The sequence below is a fragment of the Geospiza fortis genome, unplaced genomic scaffold (assembly GCF_000277835.1).
Source record: "Geospiza fortis unplaced genomic scaffold, GeoFor_1.0 scaffold381, whole genome shotgun sequence".
Taxonomy (NCBI): Eukaryota; Metazoa; Chordata; class Aves; order Passeriformes; family Thraupidae; genus Geospiza; species Geospiza fortis.
The window spans coordinates 1,607,653-1,625,609 of NW_005054348.1; the positions used below are offsets into that span (position 1 = coordinate 1,607,653).

Here is a 17,957-nt window from a genome sequence, read left to right on the forward strand (position 1 = left end):
TCCAAAGGACAGTCCCAAACCCATCATGCATTCATCTCCACAGATCCAAGGGAAGTGCATGCAGAAAGTATGGCTTTCTGGACCCTGTCACCATTTTGCTGGGGATACCCATAGTTGTCCTCACAGGAAAACTAGGTTCTCCTGGAGCACAGCACTGCAAATTTGTCATTGAAGAACAGTTATTAAGCTCATTTTATCTTACATAACCTTGCAGGAATGATACAATACAGTGGTTTGGCCAGCTTCATAGAAGCCAAAATGGGTGGCAAAGGCCACTGATCATCCTGCAGGCACAGAGACAGCAGGCAAAAAACTGGAAATTCCTGAAGGGAGAGCAGGTCTTACACAGGAACAGGAGAAGGATATCATGGAACAAAACTGATAGCCTAGTAGAGCCTCTTTAGTGTCCAGTATCAGATTGATTATTAATTCAGGAAAAGTTCACCCCATACAGGTTTCTTACCTCTCTTGGTCAGTAACTCAGCTACAAATTTCTAGATAAATGTATTTGTTCATCTTATCAAAATTAACTCATTTTTCATATGGAAAAGATTTAAAAAATGCATCTTCCTTTCTTCAACAGCAGTATGTGTTGCAAACATAAATGCTTTAAGGCATCGTGAATTTCATATATAAGGTGTTTTTTACACAGAACAACTAATTGATAGTTCAGTAATTCCAAGGTGACTAGTGAGAAGAAAAACAGCTGTTTTCCTAGACGTAATAAAAACAAATACAATAAAGTCAAACATTGACAACTATATTTCTTCTAAAAACAGTACACATTATAACAGAAGACATAAGAATAAATTGAACACTCAGAATCAATATCTTGTAAACAGATATAAAACTAAGAAAAGAGTGCATACATCTCCATTTATGCCATACAAGGAGGAAAAAAATATTTCAAGTATAGTTATGAGTAATCCAGTGTGTGGTGAAGTTTAACACTAACATTTTCAACCTTCAGAGCTGAATTTATACTGAATCCACCTATGAACTCTCAGAAGCAGGTTTATTTCCATCCAGCATGAACTCTTGCATCTGACATTGACTTTTGAAGAGCTTCAAGGGATCAAACTCATCTTCACAAGACAGTTTCCTCAAAATTTTACAGGTTTTACCCAGAAATCAGGAAAGTGGGTATATTTCAATTGAACACCTTGATTCAGGAATGCTACTGCATCATTTCATATTCCCATTCTGATTCTTAGATGAAGAGTCCAGCTCCTAGCTGGTCTGGATCTACCAAAGCACAGTATATAATACCACACAGATATACCTGTGGTATGTTATGGGAGGGAAAAGCAGTGTGCATACATGCCAGCACTCATCACTTAGAAGAACAACTTAACACATGTAGGAAAGACATTCTGTGCTGTCCCTGTGAGCTAGCAAGGGCCTCCTGAAGATAAGGAGAAGCCCCATATCTCTCCTGAAGGAAGACCAAGGTTGTTACCATGGAGAAGGATGAAGGAGAGAAAGTTAAGAGATATGGACTCTGGCTGGCTCACAGAGTTCCCTGATCACCTACTGGGAACTTTGTTTCTCTCTTATGACCAATGGGCACTGAATGTGTATGTTGGATGGGTATAAACATCTTGAAGAAGTATAAAAGCAACGTTGCTGTAATAAATCTCTCTTGCACCCTTTTGATGGAGTAGTGTATTTTTGTACTGTGTCGTGCTCTAGAATGACAAACACACAGACATATGAATCTAAATCCTGCTTGCAGTCAGCCCAAGGTGTGGGAATTATGTTGGACAAGCTGGGTTATGAGCTATTTGCACATCAGCAGTGGATGCCTGTGCAGGACCTGAAAGCAGCAGGCAGCCCAGCCACCGCAATAGTCCCCAAAGCTGAAACTAGAGCATCTAATGACAAACACACAGACATATGAATCTAAATCCTGCTTGCAGTCAGCCCAAGGTGTGGGAATTATGTTGGACAAGCTGCGTTATGAGCTATTTGCACATCAGCAGTGGATGCCTGTGCAGGACCTGAAAGCAGCAGGCAGCCCAGCCACCGCAATAGTCCCCAAAGCTGAATCTAGAGCATCTAACTCAAGACAGAAGATTATTTGCAAAAGTTATGAGCTGACAGAGAGCTGTTGGGAAACACCCAATCTTAGAAGAGAACCATTAAACACTTAAATTCCAGCCCCAACAAGACAGAGCAGTAAAATTTTCTCCTTAAAATACAGCTAGAAAACTAGAGTTCTAAAGAGTAGCAGCTTTTTTTTTGAGGATTAGTTAAAAAAATTCATCACAAATGCCAGTCTTTTCTAAAAAAAATTAGAAATTCAAACCTCAAATTTAGGTCAATTTCTTTACCCTGAAACAAGACTTTCAGCTTCTTGAAGTTGCTAAAACAAAGCTAATTTTATGTCAGTCCAGAACAAGTGCCTGACTTGAAAATGTTAGTCTTTACTTCTAGTTCCTCTGTAACCATATCAGAATCTATAGTAAAGTATTACTAGAGGTCCCTTTTCAAACTCTTACAGTAAGAAACTCAGCATACAGCATTAGACTTCCCTCAAGCTTTGCTACTAATTCTTGTTATTTCTACTCAAGAAAAGTAAACAGTGTATCAACCTGCACCCCGTTCTAGTTTTGCCCCACATCTTGACCAGTGCTTGGGTATATACACCTATGTACATACTACATGTCTGAGATGTCAGAAGAATTGTAGGAAAGAGGCCAATTCTGAAACATTTAAAATGTAAAAAGTGTAATTCATACAGAGTCCTTAAAAAAAAGTCAGTCTAAACCACTGTAAGTGCTTTAATAACCATCCACCTGGGTGAATTCAGCTGTTCATTTTCCATTAGAGGGGCTCTAATCAATATATAGTGCTAGTTTCACACAAGACTGCAACTGCCTTGGTGTGGGACAGAAAGCAGGCCAACCCACAGGACTGTAAAGAAAACCACAGCCTGTGAAAAGGGAAGTTACAGTCAATATTAACAATACCCTGTGGTGCCATCATCTCGCACTGCGAAGTGAGAGGGATTTGATACCTGCACTCACAGTGTACAGTGTCTTTAAACCTTTGGAAAGTAATTTTAAACACTGAGCCTTTTAATTGGTTTTTTTGGCCCCTAAAGGTTATGGGTTGAAAAGTCTCTCTGAGTTACATTTCTCTTAGAGTAAATATATAGCCTATGATGTAGTAGCATGTGAGGAAGTATTTTGTTTAACATCTGTTATTGTTTAATGTCTCCTCTTGTTCATAAGAGACTTAATTTTCTCAAATGTGATGTTGAATATTCAGTTAATTGTAACATTCAGATCCAAACTGCTGCCTGGAACACTGAGGTGTTCCTGTGCCAAAAACAGTGTCACAAAGCTTAAAAAAACAACTAAAAAGGAAGAAAGAGGTTCCACCTTATCTTCTACTAGGTAGAACATACAAAATTGTGGAAGGGCTACCAATAAGGCCAAGAGACCTTCCTTCTAACTGTGGCTTTCCCAATAACAGCAGCACACAACTGATATGGTTCACAAGTGCTGCAATAAAACAAGCAGTCTGGCCTTTTCATTCCTTTTCTATTTAGGAAGGCGGTGAACAGCAGCAAAGAAACTGAAGGTATTTGCAGACTCGAGAACACAACCTGGATGATTCCATCCACTTTTGGAAGGTTAACTTTGCAACCCTGAGGGCATAAAGCTTACATTGTGTGTAGAGTAGATAAAGCTTACACAGCATACAAACCCTCAGCACAGGCTTTCTCTCTCTTGCAAGGGAAACTTCCAATGTATCAGTGGTAGCTAGCATTTAACACGTACAGAATAACAACTTTCTTTGACCTAGAAGTCATTCTGGTAGGTTCTGTTCCCTCTCTTGGGCCATTCCTCCTCCACCCATTTCAGCAGCACTTTCACAACATCAATTCTCTTATAAAATTTACAGAGATCAATCAGCTGCTCCACAGTCCGGTCACTATTCCGTAGCAAGAATTCCAAGGTGGGACTTTGGGGCTTTTGTTCAAGGAAACACAATTCATCATAAGTCATCCCCCACTTGCTTGCTAAATTTCTCCAGTTTTTCACTGTTGGATGGCAGGGATCCAGCTTTAGCCTCACTGTGTACAACAAGTCCTCATCATTGAGCATGTCACTGATGGTTGGTGCACGGAATAAGCACAAGGAGCAGGTGACATTTTCCTTGCAGGTTTTCTTGAGATCTGCAGTGAAAACCATTACATGGGAAGAAATTAGGATCTATTGCTGTGGTATCACCAGGAACAAAAAGTTAAAAGCATATAAAGTTGAGGAGTATTATGTTTCTTTGAATTGCTTCTGAAAAAGTCAGAATAGCGATATGCAATGCCTCTTCTCATGAAGAGCTCATTAAATTAACTTTCTAAAACTTCTCTCTTCACTACACTCTATTCAAAAGTGGCTTTAATCAAAAAGAAGTAATTTTAAAAGACAGTAAATTACTTTGAAAAGTAATGTATACTTTTACAGAAAATACACAGGATTCCATGCAGTGTATAAGCTGGGATAGTCCCCTTTTTTGTTTTGGAACAATGTCTCTTCCTTGAATCTACCATAATGCCCACTTACATCACCAATAGGATTATGTGTGCATTCTGTGCATCTTGTGTATCTGTGCTGTAGAATGAAGGAAAAGGTTTTGCATTTCTGAGCTGCTACCTTCCTAACAACATGAAATATGTGCACCAGGAAAATCTCTGCTGACAGATCCAAATACAACTAACATCTAGTACTTTAACACAATGAAAAAGTAGATATGTTCCTTTGCTTTGTAAGGGCTCTTGCAAAAAAAACTGTCCCTGTTTTACCAACAAAGTCTATTTTAAAGGTGCATGAGAAAAGGATAAAGTGCGTACACCTCCACATGCAAGAAAAACAAAAATACCAAGCTGGTGGAAAGAGGTGGTGATATGTTCTAAAATCTGCATCAAATACTGAAAATTGCCTTTTAGATATCACCTACACACCATAGTCAGCATCTCCCCCAAAACTGGGAACAATGTGGTGCTATCAGATTATATTATATATTAATACCCCTTAAACCACATAAAAACCAGTTTGAGTCATACCTCTAGTCAAACTCTAATACCGAGACTTTTAACACTGCAACAGTTTGGGACATGGTCTGAGCATTTTGGCTAAAGATATGATCTTAACTCTCTCTGCTCCTTCTTGAAAGCAGGAAAATCTGGTGTCTCCAAATAGTATATAATGGACCCAGCCTAGAAGCTTTTCATAAAGTTTCTGTGCTACAGCCTGATTGCACAGCTTGAAATCAGGAAGTAGCTAGTCTTACTTCAGATGAAACTCCATGAAAAAGGGATTGATAGTAATCAAAAGATTGATTTAAAACAACAGAAAACAGTGACACACAATTTACAAGTGCTGTATTAGAGGCCTGAACTGTATCTCTGGCAAAGGATAAATCTGGTAGTTAGTATCACCTACGCATAAGAACAACAGCATCTGTTCAGGCTGTTTGTTTGTGGGATTTTGTTGCCTTTTTTTAACATCAATTATTTATTTTCAGTAATTACTGTCAGATTGTGTGAAAATTCCAGAATATAATGTCTACATGCATGTTCTATTTTATTTTTAAAGAAAGAATAGGCTATTGTTAGTTTTGTAACATTGCTCATCAGATTTTTTTTTTAGCAGGCCAAGGACAACTTCTGAAGTTTTCAACAAGTTAGGACGTGCAGCAACAATACCGCTGCAAACACAACTTCATACAAATGCTTAGATTCCCTGTTAAAGGGAAACATGTTCTGGTGACATCTTAGCTCACAGGTATTCCACAGGCTTTGCAGCTGTTCTCTACAGGAATATGTATGTTAACTCTTCTGTTCTTCTTGTGCACCCTAAACTTGCTGAAGTGAGACAAAACTTTCTTGTTTCCTTCATACCAACCTTTACTTATACAAACAAGGCAAAATGAATATAATATAATCCAATCAAATTTCTGGCTGAGCTTACAGGACAGGAGAGGACCCTATCTGAATTCATCTTATTTACTCTGGCAGGGTTGCCAGGGTAAGTTTTTCCTCCAATAGAAACAGGGAAGAAGGGCTAAAGAAAACACCTCTGTAAAAGGGCACAGATATAAGTAAACAAAACTAAACCAACCTGCTTCTTGTGCAATACCATCCAGAAGACTATCAAAAGCATCATAAAGAATCCTGCTTTTCTAAGGTGCTCCTGTGCTAGACACTGACAAGCACTACCCAACTAATCACATGATCCTAATGCTACCTGATAGGACAAGCTGCCTTACCAATAGGAAACTCTCAGTTTCTTACTGTTGGACTAAGAGAATTGTATATCATACACCCCTCCCCAGCAGAACTCTCACAAATGATGGGATAAGCACTCACAGCCTACTGCCAGCTTCTGCTCTCTCCTGACAGCTATTCACACACCACTTCCAAAGGCAGAGGTATTAAATGTACTTGGAAAGCCCAAGTTGCATATTTTGTATGGTCGGCATTATTGATCACCATCTTCTTAGAACAAAGAGGAAGCTGTAAATGACACTGGTAAGGGAATGAGCTCCATAAGCACTAAATAGCCAGGCAGTTATTTGTTATGACAAATAGCAGTTTTTAAAAAAGCACTTCCAAATAAAACCTAGGAATAAAATATGGAGAACAATAAAGTTGACAGATTACCTGAAAGTGATTCATCAGTATGGTTTTGTGTGTCTTTGTCTTCTGGCTACAAAGCAAAAAACAAATATAAAAATAAAACTTTGTAACTGAACACCAGAATAAGTATTTGACTAATTTACAACCGGCAGGAGATTATTTAGAAGAATCCCCAGCTACTTGTAAAATTAGACAGGGAATATACATATAGTTTTGAGGAATTGCTAACAATCTGGAGTCTTTTCAGGCAGCATTTCCATGCTTTGGCTCATAAAACTGCCCTGTTGGTTGTAGGCACTGAACAACAGCATTTTTATTAATGATATGCTATAGCATTGCATCTTTTAACTAACTCTCAAACACCCAAAAGTTATTTAACAATACATATAGTTTGATTTAAAAGATTTTAAAAATGTTTTGCAATGTAAAAATCAAGAATTTTGTAACCAGCAGTAAGGGATTGTTTTGTTGATCTAGGCAAAGGGGAGAATTTTTTTTATTTACAAACTTTTTTACATACCTAGGAAGCTTTTATAGACAACAGGTGGAGGTGAATATTTTTGCAGCTCACATCTAACCCTCCCCCTATTTGAAGTTAACATTCCCTCAAATGATGTTTCGTCTGCTAATCAAACATAATGAAATTGCTTAGCAGCCTGAGACTGTAACACACGTTGTAACATTTAAATTCTACTAGTTAGCAACCTCTAAAAACTGGAAGGACAGCCCCTCGATTGTAGAACTGCGGGGAAACTGCAGCTGCCCTTACTTTAACTATGCAGGTGTGGAGCCAGGTGAAATAGCTTTCTTCTGTTGAGGATTTAAAGATGAAAGTAGAAGGGGATTTTCCCCTTAGATAGCTGCAATGAAGTATTGTTGATCTTTTTGTATTGTGTCATTCTTCTGAAACAGCAGGCTTCTTAATTTTGCAGGTTATGCATACAAACAAAAGTCAATATATGGGTAACAATATAGTGTAATAAGATACTCTAGTCCAACCTGCTACACCTTCTTTACTCAGAAACCCACTAAAAATAGAATACAGGCAATTTCAGTTGCTGTGGTGAACTTGCATGCATTCATGATCTAATTATAAAGAAGGTGAACTCTCTCCAAAATATTTACAGACTTTGTTAAGAAAGGAAAAATTTGCATACTGTTTTCAGTATTTCTTTACTCCCTGAAAACTGCAAGACCACACATGCAACATCAAAATGTCTGCTGTCTGCTCAAGAGAGATCTAACACTGCACATGCCAATTGCAACTGAATAAGCCCTGCCATCTTCTAGCAGTTTACTTTTCTGCCACAACAGCTTTATCTGGACAACGCTTTTTAAACACAAAGTTGGCCTTCATGGCAACATGTGAGCACACACAGTTTAAAAAAATTAAATCTGAAGTTCCTGATTATAGTAATTGTCTCCACTCCAACAAACACCTTAAAAAGGCAGAATGTTATTACTGAGCCTCAAGGAGAAAATTCCCAGAAGAGTAACTCATTGGGGAGAATGAGGAACGTCTCAGGACAGCTCAGCCTCCCCAGAGATCTACTCCAAAATAAACAAATAAGCAAATTAAAAAAAAAAAAAAACAAACTAAACAAAACAAAAAATCCACACAAAAAAAAAAAAGAAAAGCAGATACTATTCATTTAACTACTGTACTGAACCTCATTTCTCAGACTTTATCAATTCATTGAAGTTCAAACCTTACTGTGAAAGCCAATGCCTAAGTGCCCTTATGTCACTATTCATGCCTTATGAGAGATAAAAAATAAAAGTGGGTAGTACTGCAAAAAGTACCAAGAAATGTAGTGATACTTACTTGTGCCATACATCTGTTTTCAAAATTCATATTTTTACTGATCAGTCATTATCCAGTTTATCAAGTCACATGCACTCAAGTTTATTCAAGATCATTTTCTTGTAATGTAATTGCAATAAGACAATGTAGTGTTACTGCCAGGGAAATGAAGGCATTAAGCAAGAATATTTTTTTCCCACAGTGAAGATCCAATCATCCTCTACAGGTCTAATCAAAGCCATAAACTTATGTGCAGTCTGCAGGTAAGCAGAAAGTTTTCCAGCTCTGTGGAACCATTACCACCCCAATACACTGAATTATCTTTATAGTGATTCTAAGTTGCCAACAAATGCTCTCTTCTTGATGATGGGAAGGAATGGTTACCTCCATCATCTGCGAAATGCATACCAAACCCATGTTTGTTTCTGATGGAATTCAGCTGGGACTTTGGCATTAGGAACTCCTTTTAATTCTTCATCTTGCTGGAAAATGCTCATTCATTTCTCTTCTCCAAGTTTTCTGCTCAACCCAAAGAGAATCAACTTGAAATTCAGCAAAAAACACTCACTTGAAATATGATAACCATGGAGCATGGGAGTCACTCATCATTGCCCTTCTGATGGTCATGAAAGATGTCACAAAAAGTGGACAATGTTTCAACTATGGGAAGAGCAGTGTCCCAAAATCAAAGCAAAAACCATCTAATGCCTCCCTAAAGACAAAATCTAGGTTTCCTTACTTCTTCTCTGCCTGGCTTTATTTTCACCAGGAAATATTTTCATCAGAGGGACAGCACGCATGACAAAGCTTTAGCACTTTGCTGGCTCTTCTTCAGAACATCTATACATTGATCAAAACCTATTTAAACTATAAAGTACATGTTAATGATAAAATAATCTCTTTTTTTGCTCTTCTCCACAAAAGCCCCCTTCATTGAACTCTTGAAAAGAAAGCAAATTTTGGTCTGTTTTACTGAATAATTTTGTGCTCTCCAGATATATTCTGAAAATATACTTATTTGTTAACATACTTACTGAATTAACAGCAGTAACTTAGTTCATGTTCAAGTATCATTTTTCTTACCTGTTGTATTAGGCCAGAATCTGATGTAAGGGTCTTGATGTTCACAGATGCAATTTCCAAAGTAACTTGATCTGTTAGGTATTCCTCATCTAAGGCAAAGAGTGTGAAACACTGGTCTTCCACTCAGACACAAATTTAAATAGTAAGAAGTAATTTATGTTATCAACCATAAATTATAGTATAGTTGTCTAGCATAAAAAATATAACTCCATATCATGATCAAATGCTGAGAATTGCTGGATTAAAAGCCCAAAATGTTAAGTCAGCAGAGTCTGTAACAGTCATGCAGAGCATGACTGTGAGAAGAAATATAAACCTTGCAGAGATTAGATATTAGAGTAGCAGTTGTTTTCTAAACAAACATCACACTATTTTTAAAGCAAGAGTAATGTTGTTCTTTCGGAAAGCTGACTACAGAATATTAACTGCATCAACACAACAAAATAGGCTGAAGATGTCACAAGTCACTCTAATTTTTGTTTTGCTTTTCTCATCACACTTAAAATGACAGTTAAAATAAGTATTGCATAAATACTTATCTTTTATTCTGCCCCTTTGTGAACTGGACTCATCCTAGTGATTCCTACTACACAGGAATTTGCTGAAGCACTGAAATAATCCATTTCAAAGTGTGTTTATCAACAGCCCTGGGAGTCCACTGAAAGGCACAGCATTCCCTAGTACAGCACAAATTCTACTAACTTTTCAAGCATCACTTCAGCCCTCAAAATGGGATACAAAGGATACATAAACCCTTTGTGGACCTTGTGCACTCTGCATGATTAGTAAGGTCCTCCTCATCAAACTATTTGCATAATTCCCCTGAGTCAGGTGCTGACCAACCATTAATACAAGCTTAAAAAGGGTTATATTCTACATGTTTTTACACACAAGAACACTGCATGGGGGTGACTACATTTGTAGCACTGGTATGTTTCCATTTGTTGTTTGTTTAGTGGCAAGATCTCATTGAAGAACCTCTACAATATTTTCTTAACTCACTCAAGAAATTGATCCGGATCAAAGAATTTATCCTTACACTTGCAAGAAAAAGAAAACCAAAAATCACTATTCTTCTCTTTTTCTGGTTTTATAAGACTGATGGAAGAGATTTCATCCCCAGTGATGTCAATGTTTGGTAGAGGATCATCATTATTCTTTATGACTCTAGGTCCAGAGACAACAACAACCAAAAAAAACACCAAAAAATCCCCACAAACAAAACAAAACCATCAAAATCCCAAAACCAAACAAAAAAAGAAAAAAAAAAACCCAACCAAAATAAAGTCTGTCTGAAAATGCAAAGCATGGGCATCAAACCTGTGAAAAGAATATGTGTGAAATTGTGAAATTTATTCTATATTTGAGTGGAAATAGAGTTATTATCAAATCGTGATAAACACTAAGGCAACCTCTGCAAGATAAGAAGTTCCCTCAAATCTATTTTATCTCATAATCAGTAAAGGGTGCCAAGAACTTCACTAAGTTATGGCTCCAAAACAGCCCATTAATTAATTGACCAATAAAAGATACAGACAGCCCCTCTCACCAATGTACTGTCAGTTCAAACATTAAATCTGAAACAAACATAATTGTTATACAGAATCAGACCAGCACATCTGTTACAATTTTTAGTTGACAGACTCATACTTCTAAGTTGGTTTTTTTAATAGAAATAACTATGAAATACCATTCTCAGAGAAATAATGAATTTACAGAAATGAAGAGAATACTAAGAGGTATTTGTATCACTTTCAAAGGGGAAATGTCAAGCTATATTAGTAATTACATCTTCTTACACTTAGTAAGAGGAAGCAAAAATGAAAATCAAATATAAACCAAGTGTACTTCCTTTTTACAGAAAGTGCTGACCTTTCTACTTATGTCTTAGCTTTCCTTTTTAAATCAGGTGCATTTAATTTTGGACTTTAAACAGCCCTGGCAAATTTGAAATTTATGAATTTATCTAATTTATTTTGAGGAAGATCTAATGTCACAGGTGAAATAAAAAGCAGAACATGGAAAAGAATGTTCTAGTGTAATTGCTTTGGTGCAAATAAAGAATTTTGAAGGACCAAACCACCTGCCTGCAAGCAAACAGAAACTAGTTTGACTTCATCCCACACAATCCTTCCCTGCTGAGCAGAACTTCCAAAGAGCACTCATTTCCTCTGCCTGGCTTTCTCAAACCCTAGAATAATGCCCAGCTTTTCTTTAACCCCAGTGATATACTGTTCCCACTCCTCATCACGAGTTTCCATTGTGACAAGCCTGGTTTCCTATGGCTGTCCCACTGCAGACCTGCTGTGCAATACAGGATGGAGAAGACATTACCTGCAGAGTGCTCCTCAAGCAAGCCCCTGCCAGGGCATTCCCTGGACAAAAGTCAATGGCCAAGCCTGGGATGACAACAAAAAAACCCACCCCATACATCAAGGAAACATAAGGAAGACATTCACTGTGTGTAATCCATGTATTTTTCTTCAGAACCTGCACTCCCTCACTCCTTTTTCAGCAAGGAGAGGCAGGAACCTTGTGCAGAGTAGACCTAATAGTAGGTTCCCCGGTAGATGGTATTAAACCAGCTGAATGCAAAAGATGGCATGAAGAGTTGACAGGTTATAAGGCTGGGAATGCAGTCAGAGGCAAAAGACCTGGAAGGTATTTCTTGATTTTATTTCTGACAGCATGAAGGCACTGGTAGTCCCTTCAAAGTCACCATCCAACATCATGATGTCTCTATTATCTGTGGTCTGAACCCTGTCTTTCAATGTTACCACTGTATTTTCCTTTCAGATCAAGAACCCAGGTCTTCTGATGATATTTTTGGAGTGACTTTAAGATCAAAACTAAACTTGGGAAGGAATTTTCAAAAGTTAGATAAACACACCAAATTGACCTCAAAAGTAAAGAGGGCATTACATTTAAAGCACAAATATGTAGAAAAAGCATGAGTATTTTAATCTGTTGGGTAACACCACTGTTTTTATTGCAGATAGCAACAGATCAATGATATCTGAATAGACAGAATTCACAATACTTACCTTTAGGTACTCCTGTGTCTTGGACAGGATATTTTTCTGTCTGTCACAAAAAGGCAAGAAACACAAGATGTTTGTTATTTTGAGTGTAATTGTGTTGAGGAAAGAGTAGTTATATACTCTTTATGTACTTTTGTAAGTGCACAGTTATAGTTGTATCTCTCAAGTTGCTACTAGTTGATCTGTTCACCATCAGATACAGCAACACTCTTCTGTGGGAAACTGAGATGTTACTAACACTGCCAATCAGCACTTGAAGAAGTAATAGAGATTGCTAGAGATTGCTGCTTTGCTACGGTATTTTTAAAGCTATTTTTAGTGAAAAAGTAGAGTGTAGGAAAGAAATTTTGCACCGAAGTAGCAAGATAACTTTGAAAAGGTAATGCATGCCAGGAGGAACAGACATGGCTGCAAATTCTTTTAGCAGATTAAGCTTTTAATAAAATGTTACTGCATCGAAAGAAAAAGAAATATTTTCCCCTTCTGCTCTAAACTTGCACACCTGATTAAGAGGGAATAGGAAGCAGTTATTACTGAGTTTAAAGAGACAACTACTAATTCCAGGGCATGACATCACTTATCATTATATCTGACATTTACCTCCTTCCCTATGGCTCTCACCCTTACATGACAGTAGGTCTGTCTTTTACAGAAAGCCACATTTTAAAAAGTTTTCACAGAATTTCATATTACTCCCACCTGGGCAGGAGCCTGGGATGTTTGAGATGCCGACACAAGCGGTGCTCGTGTGCCAGCGAGCACCAGAGGGCGCGGTTTGGTCCCTCCCGAGGCTCAGCCAGGCCTGCCTAAGGCACTGCTCTTGGATCCTACCTTTCCATTATTAGATTCAGCTACAGGAAGTAGTAACAGCTTAGTAGCGTTGAAATTTTAAGCCCTAGGTGGGTTATTTTATCCGTTCAAACTATGTAGACAGAAGAATGTCAGTGCTAATTTTTCTCAGTTGTGGGACTTTTTTAAATTAAAGAGATGTCACAGCCACAGCCTTTGAAGGTTATCCCATGGGCAGCTTCACTAATAATACCATCCAGTTCAGTTGATATACATGTTGGTATTTTTATTTACACTTTGACTGCACAGGTTAATTTATTAAGGCTTTTTGTGCAGTCATATCTTGTATATACACTGACAGTGTGAATTAGCATCTTTGAATGTTTTCTCTCACTGTGGCATCACATAACCATAGAGAGCTATAATGATTTCAACTGCACTAGACCAGAAACACATACCATTGTTAAGGAAAGAGTGCTTGGATCTGTATCCTCCACTGGCTCTTTTGCTTCATGATCAGCTGGAAAAAAGAAAACTTTATCACTGCATAGTCATTAAAGTATTTCTGCCAGTTCATATTTTGCTTCTTGGTCTGACCAAGGTAAAACACAACTATACAGCCATTACATGCATTATGTCATATTTCCACAAGAAAACATGACAAACTGCAAAACGTCAGAACTACTAGCACAGACATTAGAAACTACATGTAATAAGGACACCCGACTCTAACCTAACAAAAGATAGACTTCAACTAAAATCTCAAAGTATCTTTAGTGGAAAAAAAAAAATCACAAAACATGCCAGCAATAAATACTAAAATTCAGTACATTTTCTAAAAGCTAAGTTCTGTTCTCCTATTGACAGCATTAAAATTTTTCCTCAAAAATTAATTCAAACAGGAAACGAACATACCCACTACAACAAAAATTAATACTAGATTGAACATCAGATTACAATATAAAATTGAAAACACTCATTTAAAAATATTTGAGCAAAATATTAATTATTTGTATACAAGAGAACAGTAAAAATCAACTATATTAATATCAAGAGAATCAAAACATGAATCTTCAAAGTACCTGCAGGTGAATCATGAAATGTTAACCCCTCTGCATCAATGGCTAAATTGACAAATACTAGTGGGATACTGACCACAAGTGCACAGAGAATCCGAAACAAATCTCATACAGAAGACAGGATTCACAAAATTACTCCTATAATTTAACATCATCCTGCCATATTTTTCAGAAATCTCTTCTGTTGATAAGAATAAATTTTTTCAAAAATTGAAAAACATTTTAAATTATGTGGTAAGATCTTCATTCTTGTCACTCTTACTCTAAAAGTCACTTACTGCAAGTACACATTAAGTTTCCAGCAGCAACAAGTAAGACATGATTGTAATCAGTATTTGGCGACTACCTTCTTTGGAATATAAAAACCATTAGATTTAGAAGAAAGTCACAGAAATTAACTACAAAGCACACATTATCAACACTGAGCCCCAAAACAGAACAGAAGTTACACAGACATTATTCTAACCAGCTCAAATTTAGTATAGCTGCTTATTTGGGGACCCATTCCTCCATATCTACTCAATATAACAGAACAAGCTGGAGCAATAACCAATGCAAGACAGCACAATAAACTGAAAATTTTAAAAGTGGCAGCAGGAAATCAGAGTTGTGCTCCCTCCTGCTTCTGTGAGGCAGCCCCACCAGCAGCAGTTCCTGGGCCTCCCTGAGATTCCATGTAAAGCCTTTCTCAGCACTAGAGCCCCCAGGAAATCCACAGGCATTGTCCAAGCAGGTGGCACATGATCAGATGACAAGGGCTGAGCACAGTCTTTGCACACTGAATGTTTAAAAAAGGCAGGGGCCTATGAAACTGCAGTTGAGCATTGTTCACAATGCAAATTTGGAAGCCATATGCAGAAGAGGAAAACAAACAAACAAAACCCCCATGTTCTTGTCACATGTCTTTTTTCCTACATATGAAATCCCTGCTCCAGAAACATGGTATTAACAAAATATTCTGGATAAAGCCTGCCCTGATAGCAACAGTCAGCACAAACTCTCAAATGCAGAGGAGTTGAGAGTCACTGGGACATGGGAAAATACAATAAGCTGGCATAAGACATTGCTTGAGGGTAGGGCCAAAAATAGAGGCTCCTAGTGGGAACTGCAGTGGAAAACTGCAGAGGAACTGGGCAAAGAGAAGCCCACCCAGTAAAGGAAAGCTGAAAAACAAGGAGGCACTGGGAGCAAAAGAAAGGCTCTAGGGAAGAAGGCCAGCCCAGGCATCCTTAGTCTCCTTATTTTCCACTCAAAGCCAATGGCAAAGCATGCACCTTATTGTTGGTTTATTCTGGAGGCCTTTCTGCTCCTCCTTACAGATTCTTAGATGAATTAAAAAAAAAATAGGAACCAGCCAAACAAATAAAACAACCCCCAGAACTTCCTTTTTCCCTTGTAAGAGGAGCCTTGAGGCAGGTGAAGGCAGACCCCATAGAATGTCCAAGCCTTGGTGAACCTCATTGGCTACTGCAGCTATATAAGGGCTCTGTCCCCATCTTCTCTGTTACATCTCCATTTCACCACCAAGGTTTTGACACTGGTAACTTACTTTCCACAACCCAGTGGGAAGCACTGAAAAAACTGGAGAAGCTTAGAGAAAACAGGCATTTGAAACAAGGACTTGATAGACCCAAGGGTATCTTTACAAGAGGTGACGGGGTACAAGGGTGGTACCTCCTCTCACTCCTGCTTTCTAGGTCTCACACATAAACACAGTCATGAGAATCTGCATCTTTCTTGCTTAGCATCCATCCTGAAAAGTATTTTTAAATTGTATTTCATTTTCTATACCTCAGTTGCTTCCCTTTATTTAATAGTTCTTCATGAAGAATAGTAATTTCCATTGTTTTGTTTAGGCTGCAGACTACTACCAAGTCCCCAGGTTTTTTATAAGTGGCACGGAGGTGTATGAATATTTGCACCTAAGATTAAAGACTCCACCTATTGGGCTGCAGATGATTCACCAGGGTCTTGTTGATCACTCATAGTAGGCAGATAATCTGAAAACCACAGAGCTAGTATTTTATTGTGAATAAGGCAATTTGAATGTCCTTTCTCCCTTTCCCACACACATCTGCCCCAACATTCCACAGCTCATGTCATAGAGCTGGACACAGGTGCATAAAGCAGTAAAGAGGAAAGTTCTGTGTTTATCTCAGATGTAAACCATGCACAGTTTTGCATGCTGAAAGGCCAACAGGAACTGAGGGTATCATCTGACTGACTGTCTGATTTCATAGTTATTTTAACAACATTACCTGGGATCCCTCACAAAATTACTACCCTGTACTCACCCCAACAGGATACAGACACTGGACCACATTTACTTCCCCACCCTTCTGCAGGGAGCCACAAGTGAGTTGACTCAGATGGACATAAATCAACATGTGCACATTGACTCGGACAGACACAAATCAGGTTCAGTGGTTGCTCCTGAGGTTCATTTCTGCCATGCAGCACCTGCATGCTGCTCAGCAGCTGCCACAGCTCTGCCAGGGCCCACTCAGTATGACCAGTCTGCAAGAGGAGCAGCAGACTTGTACCAATGCCCACCTTTTCATTCTGCCCAATACCGCTGCTACAATGAGGATGCGATGCTCTGCACTTACCAGTGCGAACAGTTTTTCTGCTTTTCACCCTTGCATTGGAAGGATGTCTTAAAGCAAGTTTTAGAGACCTCAGGATTTTGACCTTTAAGCAGGAGGGGGCTCACAAAGCACCAAGTAGCAGAGACAGTGTTCCACTCTGTTACAGTTGTACTCTGCAAGTCTTGACACCACCAGTAGTGAGTGAAGCACCTGAGATCGGTTGTAGTTACATAGTTCAACCATGCATGTAAGACCTTTTCCACACCAAGGCTGGGCATACACATTAATAGTTTAACTTAGCACAACTTAAACAATTAATCACTAACACTAATGTTGCTCATAGAGATGAACTCTGACTAAACCCGAATAAAAAATGTTGCTTTGACTAGAGGCATATGAATTTTAGATTTGAATAGGAGAAGAGGCTATGGCAAATTATACTAGAATTATACTATTCAGTACCCTGAAAAGCCCAAGTCCCTCAGCACTTGTGCATTTTTGTTTACTGTCAATTACTCAAAACTTTGTCCCTGTCTGAGCAGATAGCCATGGAAAAATCTGTGATGCTGGCATGCCACAGGTGAGGTGCTTAAAAGTCATTTGCACCATTACCATGTAAGTTAATGCACGTGGACTTCGTAGCCACCCGAGCTCTGGGCTTCTAAGAAAACGCCTTTTAAAAAGGTATTTTGAACGTGCTGTTAACTAGCGCAAACTAACACGCTAAATACTGGAGCAGGCTTGACAAGACAAGTTACACTAAATCACATCAGCAGAGCACATGATAAATTATTACCGTACTTAACTGGCGTGTGCGGAGGGGGAAGGGAGCAACTTGAAAACTCTTTTCCACCCGGCCGGGTGTACGCTCCTCACCTGGCTCCCAGGAGCCGCGGCCCCGGCTCCGCCCGGCCCGGGATGAGCGCC

The 17,957-nt window shown here is 38.5% G+C and overlaps 1 protein-coding gene across 1 annotated transcript in view; it reads right to left on the reverse strand.

The window, feature by feature from the left end:
- Positions 1 to 1,914: 1,914 nt before the first annotated feature.
- Positions 1,915 to 17,957, reverse strand: part of EDARADD (EDAR associated death domain) — a 16,269-nt gene continuing 226 nt past the window's right edge. Inside the window, exons 2-7 of the mRNA XM_014307903.2 lie at positions 17,052 to 17,133; positions 13,822 to 13,883; positions 12,578 to 12,617; positions 9,534 to 9,622; positions 6,671 to 6,716; positions 1,915 to 4,186 (exon numbers count right to left, since the gene is read on the reverse strand). Of these exons, the coding sequence (XP_014163378.1) occupies positions 3,810 to 4,186; positions 6,671 to 6,716; positions 9,534 to 9,622; positions 12,578 to 12,617; positions 13,822 to 13,883; positions 17,052 to 17,133 (696 nt within the window). The 3' untranslated portion in view covers positions 1,915 to 3,809. The remainder of the gene's footprint in view (positions 4,187 to 6,670; positions 6,717 to 9,533; positions 9,623 to 12,577; positions 12,618 to 13,821; positions 13,884 to 17,051; positions 17,134 to 17,957) is intronic.